The 20,092-nt window shown below is 42.4% G+C and overlaps 1 protein-coding gene across 1 annotated transcript in view; it reads left to right on the top strand.

Moving 5' to 3' along the window:
- Nucleotides 1-20,092, top strand: part of LOC130911308 (lysine-specific demethylase phf2-like) — a 205,224-nt gene that overhangs the window by 111,790 nt on the left and 73,342 nt on the right. Inside the window, exons 16-17 of the mRNA XM_057829185.1 lie at nucleotides 1,263-1,330; nucleotides 12,941-13,122. Of these exons, the coding sequence (XP_057685168.1) occupies nucleotides 1,263-1,330; nucleotides 12,941-13,122 (250 nt within the window). The remainder of the gene's footprint in view (nucleotides 1-1,262; nucleotides 1,331-12,940; nucleotides 13,123-20,092) is intronic.

Here is a 20,092-nt window from a genome sequence, read left to right as displayed (position 1 = left end):
CATTTTGGTCACTCAAGTGGCCGGCGTATCAATCTACACCTCTCGTCAACACAGGCTGACAGGTTGTTATAATTTTGCCCATGAATGATCAACAAAGTGATAAGAACAATCATACAATCTTTTAGGTATATCTGTAGGTTTAAATTAAATCCTTAACTTCTTGTCTGCAGCTAGTTTCGATTTAAGGCATGTGGAGAGATAAGTCCACACTGGCGCTTTGAAGCTGGATGCTCTTCAAAACATTCCACTTCAAATTTCATATATAGGCGCTTCCAGGACTTCAAGCACAGCACAGAATGTCTCGGAGTGTCATCTACATCGTGCTGAATCCATTTTTGGAGATTCTGCGGGTTCCTCTGGATGGATTTCACAGTTTTAGCTGACTCAACACACTAATGACTTTTTTAAATTACAAACGCAACTGTTGATGTTTTTTTCCAAACCGGAAGTTCGGGGCAAACATTCTCCAAGATGGCCCCGCTCATATTTCTCTTTTCTATTGCTACAAGAAAAAAAGTTGTATTATTGCGTAACTTGTACCTGGTCTTGGCTTTGTAGATGTTTATTAGATCATTCATTTTTGTTTTGCACCTCAGATACTGAAGAGGTTTTTTGTTTGATTAGTTTACTTATGAATGACAGCAATTTAGTGAATTTCATTTTATACGCAATCATGGCACTCACCTGTTCCCAATTAGCCTGCTGACCTGTGGGATGTCCCAAACACGGGTTTGATGAGCATTCGTCAACTTTTTCGGTCTTTTATGCCACCTGTCCGTGCATTATTTGGATGTTTTGCAGCCATAAAATTCAAAGTTAAAAGTTTATTGTTTTTGGCAAATAATAATGATTGACTTGAACATTAAATATCTGGTCTTTTTAGTGTATTCAGGTAAATATAGTTGGAACATGATTTGCAAATCATTGTGTTCTATTTTTATCCAACACAACTTCATTGGAATTGGGATGGTACAATGTGGTTTTTCCAAAATCAACATTTCATTTAAAATGAGCCATCTAGTTTATTAATGTTCAGTCAGACCGCGTTAGTGTTTGTTGATGCAGAAACTATACTAATGAAAAGTTACTTGTTGGATTTAAGGCCGCAAAAGATACTTAGGTATTGTTTAGATTGATGCAAAGTTCAAATTCATTTTTAATATTACAATCAATTAGTCCCCTGGACCCATAGTAAGTAAATATCACGAAGAAAGAAACATATATAGTAGGTGTGTTACTTAATTTTATTTATTGTTTTTCAGTTTTGTCAGAAATCAGAGAACCAATTCACCCAACCAAAAAACCCAAGACCAAGCCCTTGGCATCAAAGGTATGTAACTGCATACGAATGGATGCTATCATTTTAAATTGTATTCATGATCTGGATTCTGATACTATGTACAGTGGTAAAGAAAATAGCTAGGAGGTACACCTAAAAAAAAACGCCATTTCTAATGTGACGCCGTGTATACTCATACGGACGTACAGTATAGATGTCATGGTGACAATGCTGCGCAGTTTGTCTGAGCTAAGCTCCTGTAATGGCAGCCAGCGACCATCGAAGTCATAGGAGGCAGCCTGGGAAAATCCGGCCGAGGCCAGCGCTCAGTTGTGGTGTGTCGAGGTTGCCGGTTCCGAGCTTGGGGGTACAAGGGCCAGCTAGCTTTATTGTTTAGAGTATTACTTTGTTCAAAGAAACACAGTAATGATAGTAGCGGGCTTTCAAAATGTTTGTCCGAGTGTGTATTCATGCATGCGCAGTTGCAGGACATTTGTATTATAAACAGGAAACCAGATACTTTTCTATTGCACAGATCGGAGGGTCTATCAATGTTCAAATACTGGAGCTCAACCCCACACTGACTTTGGCACATGAATTCCTTCACAGTATGATGCAATCTTGGAGAAGATGCGAGTCTGGCTTGACTGGCGAGGAAAGCACATTATATTTGACTATTGTGACCAGAAAGATTTGTAGCTGATGGGAAAATTCCCCGCGCTCTGCCAAACAAAACTACAGTTCAGATCCTCTCCTCTCTTCACGGCGTGACCTTCACCCGTGTCCCTCATTCCTCACTCCAGACTTCCTCGGCAAAGGCCATGTACTGTCGTGCAGCTGCCATTTGACGGAAAGAGACTGTGAGGGGCTTTTAAGGGACAGAGGGCCCCTGAGTTTCAACCGATTCTGTTCAACCGAACCCCAACTACCCATGGCGGCGGGGCAATGTGGGTGAACACCTATTCCTTAGCTGTAGTGACTCTGCCAGTTCCATGTTAGCTGCTGACTTCGGTTATTTCCTTGCAGTGGCTGCAGTAATCAAGATGTCATCCATCTCACCTTCAAAATAGCATGTTATTCCTTCTCTGTTTAGGGCTCCTTTTCTCGACTCTGGAGACAATATACGATTGTCCAGATTTCCGTAGCTACTTTGTGTAGCTTAATAAACTCCATCTGAAGGGTAGTCAAAAATATATATTACGAAAATAGAGTGGTACCTCAACATTCGAATGCATCGTCATATGATCCTTTCGACATCCGACGTAAAATTTGGCACGTCATCTGCAAAAGGATTCTCTCTTGACTGCCAAGGAATGCCATAACAACAAAAGCAGTGGCGCTGGGAGTGGTCTTGGGCGTGTGTTGGTCGGGGCCCTGGTGCTACTCTCGCCCTGCGGCTGGAGGTGCTTGCGGATGGGGCTAAGGCTAGCAGGAACAGCCTCTTAATTCACGCACTTTTCACCTTGCACAGTAAATATCTTTCACTCTGGCACCTACATACTCATTCATGCCTTCGGAGAGAGTCGGAACAGGGCTGTACAGTCCCGGGCCGGCTCCCCCTTGATTTGAATGCATCACACCCCGAGGTTGTGGGATGGATGGGAACTGTTGGGGGCGGGGGCCTTACGGTTGCCTCCTCACGGAAGGCCCCGCCATTCCCGCACCTCTTTTAACGCACCGCATACATCATTCTCCACGAGGGGGAGGAGGGGCGGCTGAGTAGAACTTCCATGCGGCGATCCCACTGCCTTAAGCCGGTCTCTCCTATTTTAATGCATACACTGCATTACCCTCCCCACACAATCCTATAACGGTGCTGGGTAATGGCTTCCAGTCGGGGACCTGGCAGCCACAGTAATAGGGTGGTAGGTGGGTCCCACATTTTTTGGGCCTCCTCTCTGCCTGGGCTGCCAGCTGTGGGGGAGCTCCGATGTCGCGTTGCCCCATACCAGCTTCTTGGTGTTCTCCTGCTTCCGCCTCCCCCTCTCTTTTCTGTCTGGGTATCCTCCTTGCCCCGCGGCGGGGGACTCTGGCTGGGTTGGCTGTTTATCGCCTACTCCGGGTAGGGTTGGTGTACCGTGCCGGTTGGAGGTCAGCGGCGGTGGCTCGTGGGCCGGATGGGCGAGTGGTTGGTGGCGAGTCACCTTATCCTATCCCTTGATGGGGAGGGCGCCCCAGGGGACCACAATGGATCCTGCGGGGATGACGGCGGCCCCTTTGCTGGGCTTTTGGAGGATGGATAGGCTGCGCTGGCTAACCCCCAGGGGTTCATGTGATGTGGTCAGATGGGATCTAAGTAGAACTTTTTGGTGCAAATTTTACTCGTCTTGTGTGGAGATAAAAGAAGGATGAGTACAATCCCAAGAACACAGTGGGGATCACTGTTAAGTATGGGGGTAGAATCTTCATGCTTTGGAGCTTCTTTTTGGCAAATGGGACAGGACGACTGTACTGTATAAAGCAAAGAATGGTGAAATATATCATCAGATTTTAAGCCACGACCTCCTTCTCTCTGAGACTTGAAGATGAGTCGTGGCTGTCCAACATGACAATGATCCGAAGCACACATCCAAGCTGACCAAGGAGTGGCTGCGTAAAAAGCATGTCAAGGTTCTACAGTGGCCTAACCAGTCTCTAGACCTCAATTGATAGAAAATCTTTGGATGGAGCTGAAACTTTGTGTTTCTCAACGACAGCCCCGAAACCTGACAGATCTAGAGAAGATTTGTGTGGAGGAAGAGACCAAAATTCCTTTTTACATACAGTATGTGAAAACCTGGTGAAGAGCTACAGAAAGCATCTGACCTGTGTAGTTGCAAACAAAGGCTTCTGCACTAAATATTAGCACTGATTTTCTCAGGGGTACAAATAGTTATGAACCCCAGTAAATTTCAAATAAATTATTGAAAACTCATACAATGTGAGTTGAAGTTCCGGATTTTTTTTAATAGATTTTGTCTCTGTAAGTGGAAATGCATCTATGATTGAAATTTCAGACCTCGACCTATTTTCTAAGTAGGTGCCTTGCAAAATCACAAGGGGTGCAAATACTTCTGCTCCTCACTGTACGTCTACGATCCTAATGGTCCTCCTCCAACATTCGTTTGCCAGTCTTTATGAGTTAAGGTGACATTATTATTATTATTATTATAACATCGACAAGGGAGTCGCCAGCTTCATCAGGTTTTTAATGATTTATGCCTATGATCTTGTGCAACACAACACGGCTACTTTTCACCGTAGCCGACGACAACAACAACCTAACATGAAAAAAGAGTAAAAACTAACCCGTCACACATGCTGTTTGGGAACAAAACATAACTGCCACATTAGAACCCGATTTGTTATAATTATTATTACTATATTATCATTATTATTCCGATTTGTTTTTTTATAATTTGTTTTGCTATGTGTAATTGCTATCTGTAATTGTACCTGCAGTATTTATGAAGGATTTAGTGTAGGTTTTTTGGGCTGTGCAACAAATTAATCGAATTATAATGTATTCTTACGGGAAAATCCCGCTTGACATAGGACCATTTCGACTTACAAACCAGGTCCTGGAACAAATCAAATTCGTATGAAGAAGTAGCACTGTATGATTTTTATAATCGCTATGGGCGGCACGGTGGTAGAGTGGCTAGCACGTCTGCCTCACAGTTCTGAGATTGTTGTTTCAGTCCCGGCTCTGGCCTCCCTGTGTGGAGTTCATATGTTCTCGTGCCAGCATGGGTTCTCTCCAGATACTCCAGCTTCCTCCCACATCCCAAAAACATGCATTTTAAGCTGATTGAACACTCCAAAGTCTTTCTATCTGTGGATCCCTTTCACAGAAATAATGTTAATAATGTTAATGCCATCTTGTGGATTTATTGTTATAATAAACAAATACAGTACTTATGTACAGTATGTTGAATGTATATATCCGCCTTGTCTTATCTTTCTATTCCAACAATAATTTACAGAAAAATATGGCATATTTTAGAGATGGTTTGAATTGCGATTAATTACGATTAATTGATTTTTAAGCTATGATTAACTTGATTAAAAATTTCAATCATTTGACAGCCCTAATTTATTTCAATTTGAGGATACGAACACCTGAAATGAGTCTCCGCTGCAGGGTGTCGAGGCTCTCTCTAAAAGATGATAAGGGGCTCAAAGTAAAATCGTTACTCCTCCAGATCGAGAGGAGCCAGATGAGGTGGCAAGGGCATCTGACTAGGATGCCTCCTGGAAGCTTACCTGGTGAGGTGTTCGGGCACGTCCCACTGGGACATTCTGGCCCAGACTATGTCTCCAGTTTAGCCTGGCAACGTCTCGGGATCACACTAGAAAAGCTGGAAAAACTGGCTGGATAGAGGGGAGTCTAGGCTTCTTTGCTGAAGCTGCTGCCCCTGCCTTGTGTGAGCGTGAAAAGATGGGATGGAAGTTGTCCCTGACAGTGTTGACATAATTTGCTTTTCGCATGTGCTTTGTCTGCTTGTAGTTCATTTATAAAAAGTGTGGGCGCTTGACCAACATGGATTCCTAACAGCATAACATCTACTGTACTTAATGTAACGTCAAATGGGAAAATCTCAAGCTTGTTACGAAGGGAGGTTAGGTTTTAAGATTGTACGATTTAAACTTTATGGGTTTAGGGTCATTCCAGAATTGGAGAAAATTTAAAGAGCACGTGACAGCATAAAAAAAAATCTTAGCATTACTATTGGCATTAAAATCATATTTTCAGACGATTCAAATAGTTATATGCAACAATTTGGCAAAGAGCAGATGACGAGACATGAGTTTTTAATCTCCAGTTTAGCTACTCCTATCATTATATAGCTCTGGGGCCTCCATCTGAGCGATGACGTCAGCAAAAGACTGATTTCAGCAGATTTAGCTCAAAGGAGGAAGAAGCGTTTTTCAGCGATTCTGGTTCAAGTGGAGATCTTTCAAGTGATATTGTCGATCTAAAGGAAGCCTGTGGCATACAGTCATATACACTCACCGGCAACTATATAAGGTAAATCTGTCCAACTGCTTGTTAACACTTAATTTCTAATCAGCCAATCACATGGCAGCAACTCAGTGCATTTAGGCATGTAGACATGGTTTAAGGCAATCTCCTGCAGTTCAAACCGAGTATCAGTATGGGGAAGAAAGGTGATTTGAGTGACTTTGAACGTGGCATGGTTGTTGGTGCCAGAAGGGCTGGTCTGAGTATTTCAGAAACTGCTGATCTCCTGGGATTTTCACGCACAACCACCTCTAAGGTTTACAGAGAATGGTCCGAAAAAGAAAAAATATCCAGTGAGCGGCAGTTCTGTGGGCGGAAATGCCTTGTTGATGCCAGAGGTCAGAGGAGAATGGCCAGACTGGTTCGAGCTGATAGAAAGGCAACAGTGACTCAAATAACCACCCGTTACAACCAAGGTAGGCAGAAGAGCATCTCTGAACGCACAGTACGTCGAACTTTGAGGCAGATGGGCTACAGCAGCAGAAGACCACGCCAGGTGCCGCTCCTATCAGCTAAGAACAGAAAACTGAGGCTACAATTTGCACAAGCTCATCGAAATTGGACAATAGAAGATTGGAAAAATGTTGCCTGGTCTGATGAGTCTCGATTTCTGCTGCAAAATTCGGATGGTAGGGTCAGAATTTGGCGTCAACAACATGAAAGCATGGATCCATCCTGCCTTGTATCAACGGTTCAGGCTGGTGGTGGTGGTGTAATGATGTGGGGAATATTTTCTTGGCACTCTTTGGGCCCCTTGGTACCAATTGAGCATCGTTTGGAATGCCACAGCCTACCTTTGGTGTTTTGGTGTTATACTTATATAGCGCTTTTCCACCTTTCAAGGTGCTCAAAGCGCTTTACACTATCTCGCCATCCTGAGTATTGTTGCTGACCATGTCCATCCCTTTATGATCACAATGTACCCAATTTCTGATGGCTACTTTCAGCAGGATAATGTGCCATGTCATTAGGCTGGAATCATCTCAGACTGGTTTCTTGAACATGACAATGAGTTCACTGTACTCAAATGGCCTCCACAGTCACCAGATCTCAATCCAATAGAGTATCTATGGGATGTGGTGGAACGGGAGATTCGCATCATGGATGTCCAGCAGACAAATCTGCACCAACTCTGTGATGCCATCATGTCAATATGGACCAAACTCTCTGAGGAATGCTTCCAGCACCTTGTTGAATCTATGCCACGAAGAATTGAGGCAGTTCTGAAAGCAAAACGGGGTCCAACCCGTTACTAGCATGGTGTACCTAATAAAGTGGCCGGTGGGTGTATGTTTGAGTCGTATTTGGAGGAGGAGGAAGACTCAGAACGAGAAAAAGGCAACAGAGAGCAGACTGCAAAATGTCATCATTGTTCGTATCTCTACTCCAATTTTTATACAGTATATTCTTTTAAATATTTTCCCCAATTGCTAAATAAATTGTATGGTCATGACAAATAAGTCTTTTACTAAATGGAATATATTAATTCAGTAAGACAGGGCTAAATTACTGCATAATGGTCAAAACTGCCGACTTCGGTATTCATGCCCGCGGAGTTAGTTCGGCTCTTGTCATTTCCCTGCGGGGACTCGGAGACTAAGAGCTTGGCTACATGCTAACCCAAACCGAATGGCTCTTCCAAGGCTCTTACTCGCCTTTCAAAAACGAAAAATCACACAAAACTACCCCGACTCACATACGGCGGCAAGGGTGATTGCTTTCACCGATCGACCAGCCCCAGCGGCGAGCAAGTTTGGGCTCGTTGTTCCCTTGCTGTGGCCCTGGCAGGAGTACTCGTGGCAGGGGACACAGCAGGGGAATGATCGCCGAAAATGATGTATTCTCAATGGACCGCCCGACGTCAGCGCACATGGCTGCCCAAGCCTAAACTGAGGATAGCGCTCTCTCGGTATGCACGCGAAGAGGGCTGTGGGGGGTTGGAAGTCTTGACACAATCGAGAACTGGAGACGAGAGCGGGGGGCTCCCCGGGCCCAGGCCGAGGATAGCGTCCTCTAGTCGGGCACTCGAAGAGGGCCGAGGGGGGTGAAAGTCTCGACACAATTGAGAACCTGAGACGAGAGCGGGGGGCTCCCCGGGCCCAAGCCGAGGATAGCGTCCTCTAGTCGGGCACTCGAAGAGGGCCGAGGAGGGTGGAAGTCTCGACACAATTGAGAACCTGAGACGAGAGCGGGGGGCTCCCCGGGCCCAAGCCAAGGATCGCGCGCTCTTGGCGGGCATGCGAGTTAGGCCGAGGGGCTGGAAGTCTCGACACAATCGCAAACCTCAGACGAGAGCAGGGGGCTCCTCTAGTCGGGCACTCGAAGAGGGCCGAGGGGGGTGAAAGTCTCGACACAATTGAGAACCTGAGACGAGAGCGGGGGGCTCCCCGGGCCCAAGCCGAGGATAGCGCTCTCTCGGCGGGCACGTGAATTGGGCGGAGGGGGGGTGGAATTCTCAACACAATGGAGAACCTGAGACGGGAGCGGGGGGCACAAGCACAGCCACTCCCTTCTTCATCGGCCAGCGACCATGGTGTGCGACAAGCCGCCGGTCGTCGGCCGAGGGAGGTGGCCACTCCCACCTTCTTGGTGGACAGGGAGCATTGTCACCCACAAAATGCAAGCCACCTCCTTATGTTATCCTTACGCGTGCCATGATCCCAGTATTTGACGTAACATAAAACACGTAGCTTATCCGTCTAATGGTCCCTTGATTGTCGGACTTGTTTTGCCCATTCTTCGCAGTGAACAGGATCTTTTGGAAATCCAAAGAGCCTCACACCACTTTTCCTGGTGTAGCAACAAAAGCCTGCAGGACATTAAACGAATTAATCTGCAAAATCAGCTAAATCGACTGTCCATTTGCATACTGTGGTTGTATAGTGAACATGATGTCTCCCGTTAAGGTCACATCCGCCTTCCTCAATCCGAGACCGTGGCTGGAAGTCTCTCATTCCCGTAGTAATATGTTCCCAAAACTTCAAAGATTTTAAACAGACGCACCTTTTTTACTGTGTTGACGGAAGCCAGGCCGTTAATCACTTTGAAAGCGATGAGGAGTATTTTGTAATTAATTCTTTGTTTGGGAGCCAATGAAGTTGACGTAGGATGGGGGTGTTGTGGTGTGTGGTGTGGTTCCTGTGATTAGGCATGCTGCAGAGGTTTGGAGGAGCTACAGTTTCTGGAGGTATTTATGAAGGAGACCAAAGAGCAGTGAGTTGCATTACTTGATCCGGGAGGTGACTAGGCTGCAAACAAGATTGGCGGCAGTCTGAGGACTGAGAGATGAACGGAGACGAGAAATATTGCAAAGATGGAAGTGGGCTGATTTAGAGACATAAAAGGGGCTATTTTTCAGCTGCAGCCTCCTGACTGTCCGGACCCCTGGCTGGATAGACGTCCTCGCTGCTACCCCCGTCTCATCTGGCTAGATGGACCTCTTCTTGCTCCTTTACTCCACTGCATTTTTACAGACTGTAATTTCGCCTGCTAATTCCTATTAGCAGTTCTGGGGTTCCTGTCTATCCGTCCTGGGAGTGGATCTCTCCTGACTGTGGTACTCCCCGAGGTTTCTCATTTTTCTCCCAATTGACTCTGGAGTTTTTGGAGTTTTTCCTTGCCGGCATGGAGGGTCTTAAGTATAGGGGATACCCAGGACTTGAACATCTTTGTTGCTTCATTTCTAATTGTGTATCATATTGCCTCTGTAAAGTCCTTTGAGACATCTGTTGTAATTGAGGGCTATACAAATAAAATTGAATTGAATTGAATTGATATGGGAGCAGAAGGAAAGCATGCTGTCGAGGATGACACCCAGACTCTTAACCTGAGTTGAGGGGGAGATGGATACATCTTTGATGGCAATGGAGAAATAAATGTAATTTTTGAGGATAGTGTGGGTGCCTAGTACAAGGACTTCTGATTTTGAACTGTTGAGTAGTAGGAAGTTTGTGAAGAGCCATGAGTTGATGTTTTCTAAACAGGGGATAAGAGAGGAAGGTGGGAGGGAGGGTGGTGAGTTGTCGAGGAAATGTCGAGTCGAGTGTAATAGTGTTGTATCGGTCGCGAACGATTCGTTCTTTTTGAACGAATTGTTTGGGTGAACGAGACCGAACTAATCACCATCTGCACTGATTCGTTCTATGAGGTTGGTGCTTGTTCACTGCGTGGGAGGGCGTTGAGCAAGCGGCAGCGTCTTCTGACATCGCACACGACCAATCAGACGCCAGCCTCATCGCGGGCAGGGGAGGGACCGGAAATAGAATCAGGGCGTATGTCACTCACTTCCACGTGTGGCCAATGAGCAGCCAGCGTGCAGGCAGGGGGGCAAGACTGAGTTTTGTCACTTCCCGTTCAGTGACTCGGTCCTCCGGTTCCTGACCTAGCTTGCTGCTAACTTGACTTTCCAGTAATGAATATGCGGTGAACGAATCAAAAAATGAAAGGAAAGGACTTTGTCACATATTTGTTAACGTGGAGCCTATCAAATGCAGCTCAAAAAGACAAAAACACCACACAAATCTAGCGAGCATGGTTTAGTGTACTACTTTTCTCAACAGACTCGCGACTACCTATTACCACATACTATCAAATTTACAGTAATTTAAAACACGGGTAGCTACGAGGCAAGCAAAAGCTGAGCTGCGGTCGCGTGACGGCAATGAAGGGGGCAAAGAACTGTCACTATAAGGAGGCTTCATGGCAGCGATATTTACCTCATATGTGCACAGAAAAAAATATTTAGTATGATCACCATAATACTGATTTGCAATGAAACGGTATATACATGTCCATTTTTTCCAAGTGTTTTTTTTTTTTTTTTTTTCGTGTCAGGTGTTGGTTGGTTTGACAAATCATGTCAATCCGTCCATCATGTGCTCCTCAAGCGCCCCAAAACAACGCACATGGACACGGGAGATGTCGCAATATGTCTACATTTTTCTTAACAGACTAATGAGAGTAGAAAGGCGACATCGTAAAGCGCTAACAATTATTTCTCGTCAGCATTTGACGATCTGAGATGCGGGGACGACAGGGGAGCTGACCGGATTATTTTATTTATTAATACCAGTGCAAAAAAACAATATGATCACCATAATACTGATTTGCAATGAAACTGTATATACATGTAATTTTTTTCCGAGTGTTTTTTTTTTTTTTTTCGTGTCAGGTGGTTGGTTTGACAAATTATGTCAATCCGTCCATCATGTGCTACTCAAGCGCCCAAAAACAAAGCACGCGGACACGGGAGATGTCGCAATATGTCTACATTTTTCTTAACAGACTAATGAGAGTAGAAAGGCGACATCGTAAAGAGCAAACAATTATTTCTCGTCAGCATTTGACGATCTGAGATGCGGGGACGACAGGGGAGCTGACCGGATTATTTTATTTATTAATACCAGTGCAAAAATTCAACACGATCATCTTAATACTAAAAAACAAAAATACAACAGAGCGAGATGTAAATATGATGTGTTGGTCGTTCCATATTCAGAAATTAAACTTTCGATGTATTTTTATTTTCGGGACAGCAAACATGCTGTATATGTGATTGTATGTGTGATCAAGAACCTGCTAAAGAAAGTCCTTGCGCCCCCGCCCCCTACTCCCCTCACAAAAGGAAAATGTTTAACCGTGTCCTAAATCGAAATGCAAGCACGAGCCATGACTTTGAGCCCATAGAACTAGGACAGACGACGCGGAAGTTCTCCCTCGCTTTTGCAGCAGCAGGAGGGAGACGAGGCTGTCTGTGAAAGCAGAATGATACCGCCTGTCACTCATTTCTGAAACTACGACGAGTGGTCAATGTGGAAGAGAGGGAGGGACCAAGCAATGTCACTTCCCGTTCAGTTATACTGCGAAGCGGTCTTTGGTGATTCGTTCGGCAACGTCACTTCCCGTTCAGTAACCGAACGATTCGTTTGGGCGGGGAGGGAGATGAGGGGGGCGAACGATTCGTTGAACGATTTGTTTGAACGAATCTTTTTACTGAACGAACCGGAATGGATTCGTTTACTCAAGTGAACGACAAATCTCGTCACTAGAGTGTAATCCGCATGGCAATGAAAGTTGATATTATGTGTACAGAAAATGAAACATCAACTTTCTGCAATATATGCACGTGACATTTTTATTTTTATGACATTTGATATTTGTCTTGCAACGTGTCCTACAACATGCTTGCAATCACATGATACGCTGGAGCTTACGTCATTAGTTTTCTAAGAGAGCAAATGATGTCCTCTCCTCTGTTATACATATTTTTATAAAACTCAACTTTGATTGAACATTTTTTTACCATTCATTTTAAGATGAGCCTTTGACAATTCATTACCTATCAATAATGAATAAGTAGCAGAAAAACAGAAAAGTGAAGGCTTATTTTTTTAAGAATTTGAATTCAACATTTACTCCAACTCTGGAATAACCCATCAGTCACTTGAATTGCCGGTCCAGCCAATCAATGAAAACTATAAAAAGTGTTACTGATAATCTGGAAAATACAGTATATATTACTGTAATCACTCTTCCATTTTACAGTTGAGTTTTGTTTGTCAAATTTCACTTTGCAGGGTGATCTGCAGCAATTGTATTTATATATTGTACTTTTTTTAAAATGTCTATTTACTTGGTATTGGGTTTCTTTTTTCTAGAATCAGAGTGCTGATTCTTCAGATGAAGAAACTCTACATATAGACACAGACGCCAAGCCTGATGGTAAAAGTCGCAATTTAAACATGAAAAGAAAGAAAAGAAAAAGTGGGAGTGCGACAGGGATCCTTGACTTACTGCAAGCCAGCAAGCAAGTGGGCGGAATGGATTACAGTACCAATAGGTAAGTAGATTTCAGACATTATATTACATTACATTACATTACATTACATTACATTAGAGAGCTAAAATGTGTTAATAATCTGTGCAAAAAAAAAAAAAATTTTTTTAATGCATTTCCAGGGGAACTTTAGGGGTTACATTCCAATACCAAAATATTTACATTTTTCAAGTGGCGTGACGTGGAAGTCATTGGCAAAATTTAATGGTCGAGATTTTCTTTTTCAAATTTTTACCTTTTTAAAAGTTTTTTTATTGAATCTTCTTTGTTTGGATCGATTACTTATTATCTAAAATATCGCAAAAAATGCGACAGTAACAAAAAAACACAATTGAGCGATAGTTATTTATAGACACAATTTTTTCATTGTGACATAATTTCTTTAAAAGTTAAAATTACGCGATTGAATAACTTTTTTAAATCGTTTTTCTTTTTAAAAATAAATATTAGACATCAATTAATGATTCTAAGCTAAATAATTATAGATAATTCTAATAATGTATATAATATATATATTACTTACCTTCTTTTTATGGCTGGATTGAAACAAAAGTGGTTGTGATGTGCCCGTAAACTAGGGTGACCATATTTTGAGTTCCAAAAAAGAGGACACTCAGCCCGGCCTCAAGATACTTGAATTTTACTTGAAGTTCGCTCAAAGATGCCTATATCACTTTAATCTATTTAAAGTGTGCCCCCTCACTCTGGATGGAAAAATGCAGATTGAAAAAAATAATAATTAATGACTAAGTAGGCTAGGTGCCAACTAAACATTTTTATAAATTATTATCACGACAATTGTCCTTGACAAATTGTTATTCACATTCAATTGATATTCTCATTCAATGTTCTAGATTGCACACAAACAATAACCGAAATAAACTGACAAACTATTCAACCAGCATGTTTCCAAATGTAGCAGTTCAAAACTACGTTTCCCATAATGCCATAAAGCGTGGTTTAGCTTACTGATAGCTAGCTGAGGCAAAAATCAAACTTTGCTATAAAAGTTTATCATCATCGGCAGCGCAAGGATGCGACACCAAATGGGATTTTAGAGTCAAAGCTCCGACAGAAGTCAACAGTTGCCATTATATACGTATTTATCGTAAAAAAAACTTAACTGGGCAGGCGTTGTGGCCAAATCGTCAACCCAGTAGATGGCGGTAATGCCTCATGATAGGGGTAAACTGCCAACAAAAACAAGAATTGCTCCTTCCCTCCCTACTACTAGGAGACATGCCATCGCAGGCAGGCGCTGCCACCCAGCGGCAGGAGGGTTTCTCTTCAAATTGGTCCCGTGAAAAATCATAAAAACCGGACATTTTTATGAATTTATAAAACCTGCCCGGACGACAAGGATACTACGTGAAAGTAGGACAGGTCCGGGCAAAAGAGGATGTTTGGTCACCCTACCGTAAACGGGGTTCTCCAGGGTAAAACGGATGAATTAAAAATAGTCTGGGGAATATTGCGCCATGAAACTGCTATGATAGCCAGTGTTGTCAGTAAGGCGTTACTACGCGTTACTGTAATCTGATTAGTTTTTTTCAGTAACGAGCAATCTAACGCGTTCATTTTTCCAAGCCAGTAATCTGATTAAAGTTAGTTTCCTCAGTGCCTGTGCGGTACTATTTTGTTGTTGCCTCATACTGTATGTAGAATGAAGAATACTGTAGTCACGTACGAAGAGCATTTGAATAGAAAATACTGCTCTTAAGTTTGGGAGTGACATCACATCTCACGTTTTCTCATCGGAAAAAAAACGGGTCACATGTATTAACATGCTGCGTGCGCGCCGTCTGTCACATAGTGAAGCGATATCGTTCACTTGAGTAAACGAATCCATTCCGGTTCATTCAGTAAAAAGATTTGTTCAAACAAATCGTTCAACGAATCGTTTGCCACCCTCATTCCCCCACCCGCCCAAATGAATCGTTCGGTTAGTGAACAGGAAGTGACGTTACCAAACGAATCACCAAAGACCGCTTAGCAGTATAATTGAACGGGAAGTGTCATTATTTGGTCCAGCCCCTTCTTGCACACAGGCCCCTAATTGGTCGCTTGTCGTAGATTCAGAAGTGAGTAACTGGCTATATCATTCTGTTTTCGCTGCCTCGTCTCGTCTCGTCTCTCACAACGCGTCGCGAAAAAAACTCGAAACAAAGCCGACAGGTAACGAGACAGCCAGCACTTCTACAGTTTGCAACCAGCCTTTATAATATGTGTATTTATGTACATGTTATAGTTAGTTTGCAATCATAGGCGGAGTTTTACATTTGTGGGACTGGGGGGAGAAGCATGTTGAAGACTGAAACGAAAGTCAAAAGTTTGGACACACTTCATAATTTTTGCGTTTTATATATTTTCACTGCTATTGTAAATTCTCACTGAAGACATCAAAACTATGAACGAACATGTGGAATGGCAAAAAAAGTGAAATAACTGAAAACAGGTTTTGTGTTCTACATTCTTCAAAGTATGCACCTTTGAGGTGTCTCCACTTTTGGCCAATACTGTGTATGTGTATATATGTGTATATACCGTAATTTCCCGAATATAAGGCGCACCCGTGTATAATGCGCACCCCAAATTGACTTGTAAAATCTCGGGAAAATTATTGTACCCATTTATAACGCGCACCCTAATTTTAGAAGAAAACAGAGCTTGTGTACAGATAGAGAGATGTCATTTTACTGACTGGTGAAACACAGCACAAGCATAGCACATTGGTAGTTCAAAACATTACCGTAAACTGACAATATTTACAGTAATAATATGATTTGACAACTTCTCCAACTTACCAGAATCTAGGAGAAAACAAAACAGATGTGACTTTTCTTTTAAAGGCTGCTGTATAACTTGCTCGTTTCCTCTTGATGAATAAATGTTTCTTCCATGGATTGATACGGTAAAATGAAAGTGAGAACGTAAGTCGGAAATCCGTGAGAGCTCATAGCTGTCAACACGACAGTATCAAAAGGAACTATTGTTATTTGGGTTTGAGTTTCCCGAGGGACCGATATAGTTGACGGACACAGGAAGTGTGTGTCCTTACATTTGTTAAGGTCCGAATTGCGGAGCTGCAATAAACATCGACTCAAATGAGTTCAAGAAACTAAATTCTGTGCTTTATGAAGAGTGAAAAAAGCAGAATTTAACACAGACGAAATCATTCGGCCGATTAGAGTGAAGTATTACCAAAACAAAACGGTGACGTCACGTACCGTAATGGTCGGCAACGGGTCGCCGCATACGTTTCTTCAACACAACGTGGCCGTGTCAATGAAAAAAAATCGGTTTATTACCTTGGTCTTTCTGAAAGAAAGAACAAGGTATTGTTATTGTGCAACTTTATTATTTATTATTACCTGGTCTTTCCTTTGGAAAGATCAGGTAGTGAGATTCTACGGCCTCCCCCCTATATGTTATTCTGTTTTTTTTTTTGAATGGGAATCCTTCGTCCCGCCGCGCAGCCAAAACCGTAGCACCGATCGGCACCGTTCAAGTATCGGCACGACCGGAATTCTCACGCGACGATGGGAATTTTTCAAACGGCCCCGAAAAATTTTCGGTTCGTCCGTAATCGGCAATTTTCCGGAAAAAACAAGCAATTTTCAAAATGTATCTAGTCCTACAATTTTTTACCAAATTACATAATTTAGGTATCAAAAATTCCGGGACGATGAGGGGCATAAAAGTTGTATACAGAATTTGGAAAAAATTTACGGTTCCCCAGAAATTTGACAAAAACTTGCCCATTCATTTTTAATGAGAAAAAAAAAGTTTCAAAATGTATCTAGTCCTACAATTTTTCACCAAATCACACAATTTGGGCATCAAAAATTCCAGGACAGGGAGGGGAACAAAGGTTATTAATACAATTTGGAAAAAATATACGGTTCCCCGGAAATTTGCCAAAAACCTGCCCATTCATTTTTAATGGGAAAAAAAGACAACTTTCAAACTGTTACAAGTCCGTCAATTTTTGACGAAAACACACAAGATGGGCGTCAAAAATTCCGGGATGGCGAGGGGCATAAAAATGACAACGGTAAATTTTTTGATAAAATGTACGGTTTCCCAGCAATTTGCCAAAAACTGGCCCATTCATTTTTAATGGGAAACAAAGAAAAGTTTCAAAATGTATCTAGTCCTTCAATTTTTGACCAAATCACATAATTTGGCCATCAAAAATTCTGTGACGGTGAGGGGCATAAAAGTTGTATACAGAATTTTGATAAAAATTACGGTCCCCCGGAAATTTGCCCAAAACTGTTCCATTCATTTTTTCTAATGAGAACATTTCCCATTCACTTACAATGGGATTTCCAATTGAATTTTTTTACATTGCATTGATGCCATTGACGGCCACGCATGTCAAATCTATTGATGCCAATGTACTTGGATTCAATTGACTTTATGGATGTCGATGCCACTGACGGCCATGGACGTCCAAAATGTTTCCCATTCATTTTCAATGGGGAAAAAACTAAATTTCCCCAAATCAACAGATAATGACCAGATATCAATAGGACCTGTCCCCCAAACATCCCTGACTCCATTGACGCTTATAGGGGGTGCTGCCATTGACGTCCATGGACGTCCAAAATTTTTCCCATTCATTTTCAATGGGAATTTTTTTTTTTCCCCAAATCAACAGAAAATGACTAGATATCATTAGGACGTGTCCCCCAAATGTCCCCAACTGCATTGCTGCTTATGGAGGGTGATGCCATTGACGTTCATGGACGTCCAAACTTCCCATTCATTTCCAATGGCATTTCTTCATGTTTGTTCATTTTATTGATGCCAATGTACTTGGATTCCATTGACGCTTATGTAAGTTGATACCATTGACGTCCATGGACGTTCAAAACTTTTCCCATTCATTTTCAATGGGAATCCCCCCCCCCCCCCCCCAAATCAACAGAAAATGACTAGATATCAAAAGGACGTGTACCCCAAATGTCCCCGATTGCATTGCCGCTTATGGAGGGTGATGCCATTGACGTTCATGGACGTCCAAACTTCCCATTCATTTCCAATGGCATTTCTTCATGTTTGTTCATTCTATTGATGCCAATGTACTTGGATTCCATTGACGCTTATGTAAGTTGATACCATTGACATCCATGGACGTCCAAAAATTTTCCCATTCATTTTCAATGGGAAATTTTTTTTCCCCCCAAAATCAACAGAAAATGACTAGATATCAGTAGGACGTGTCTCCCAAATGTCCCCGATTGCATTGCCGCTTATGGAGGGTGATGCCATTGACGTCCATGGACTTCCAAACTTCCCATTCATTTCCAATGGCATTTCTTCATGTTTGTTCATTCTAGTTATGCCAATGTACTTGGATTCCATTGACGCTTATGTAAGTTGATACCATTGACGTCCATGGACGTCCAAACTTCCCATTCATTTCCAATGGCATTTCTTCATGTTTTTTCATTCTATTGATGCCAATGTACTTGGATTCCATTGACGCTTATGTAAGTTGATACCATTGACGTCCATGGACGTCCAAAATTTTTCCCATTCATTTTCAATGGGAAATTTTTTTTTTTTCCCAAATCAACAGAAAATGACTAGATATCATTAGGACGTGTCCCCCAAACTTCCCCGATTCCATTAACAATTGTGAAAGGTGCCGCCATTGACGTCCATGGACGTCCAATTCTCCCATTCATTTCTAATGGCTTTTACTTTGTTTTGTGCCAATGACTGGCATTATGATCCATTCTATTGATAGACCTGAGTGGGGCTAAGATCTGTATCTCCACAGAGGAAAGACCAAGGTGTGTAATTTCTCCCGAAATTGCAGTTTCTAGTTATTACCTTGGTCTTTCCAAAGGAAAGAACAAGGTTATGTTATTCTACAACTTTATTACCTTGGTCTTTCCTATGGAAAGAACAAGGTATTGTTATTCTGCAACTTTATTCGCCTTATTACCTTGGTCTTTCCGAAGGAAAGAACAAGGTATTGATATTCTACAACTTTATTACCTTGGTCTTTCTGAAAGAAAGAACAAGGTTATGTTATTCTACAACTTTATTACCTTGGTCTTTCCTATGGAAAGAACAAGGTATTGTTATTCTGCAACTTTATTCGCCTTATTATTATTACCTTGGTCTTTCTGAAAGAAAGAACAAGGTTATGTTATTCTACAACTTTATTATTATTATTATGCAATGGTTTCTCCGCGTTTTTTCGGCGCGCCGCGCAGCCCGAACCGTACCACCGATCGGCACCGTTCAAGTATCGACACGACCGGAATTTTCGCGCGACGATGGGAATTTTTCAAACGACCCCGAAAAATTTTTCGTTCGCCCGTAAACGGCGATTTTCCGATTTTTTACAACTTTTTCAAAACGCTACTTGTCCTACAATTTTTGACCAAATCACATAATTTGGACATCAAAAATTCCGGGACGGTGGGGGGCATAAAGATTGTATACAGAATTTAGAAAAAATTTACGGTTCTCCGGATATTTGCCAAAAACTATCCCATTCATTTCCAATGGGAAAAGTTCCCTTTCACTTTCAATAGTATTTCCAATGGACTTTACATTGCATTGATGCCATTGACGGCCATGCATGTCGAATCTATTGATGCCAATGTACTTGGATTCATTTGACTATATGGATGTCGATGCCATTGACGGCCATGGACGTCCAAAATTTTTCCCATTCATTTTCAATGGGGAAAAAACTAAATTTCCCCAAATCAACAGAAAATGACCAGATATTAATAGGACGTATACCCCAAACGTCCCCAACTCCATTGACGCTTATGGGGGGTGCTGCCATTGACGTCCATGGACGTCCAAAATTTTTCCCATTCATTTTCAATGGGGAAAAAACTACATTTCCCCAAATCATCAGAAAATGACCAGTTATCAATAGTACGTCTCCCCCAAACGTTCCGAACTCCATTGACGCTTATAGGGGGTGCTGCCATTGACG

This window comes from Corythoichthys intestinalis, unplaced genomic scaffold, assembly GCF_030265065.1.
Source record: "Corythoichthys intestinalis isolate RoL2023-P3 unplaced genomic scaffold, ASM3026506v1 HiC_scaffold_26, whole genome shotgun sequence".
NCBI classification, from domain to species: Eukaryota; Metazoa; Chordata; class Actinopteri; order Syngnathiformes; family Syngnathidae; genus Corythoichthys; species Corythoichthys intestinalis.
Note: the sequence above shows the minus strand (reverse complement) of the source record. Positions and strands in the feature narration are given on the sequence as shown.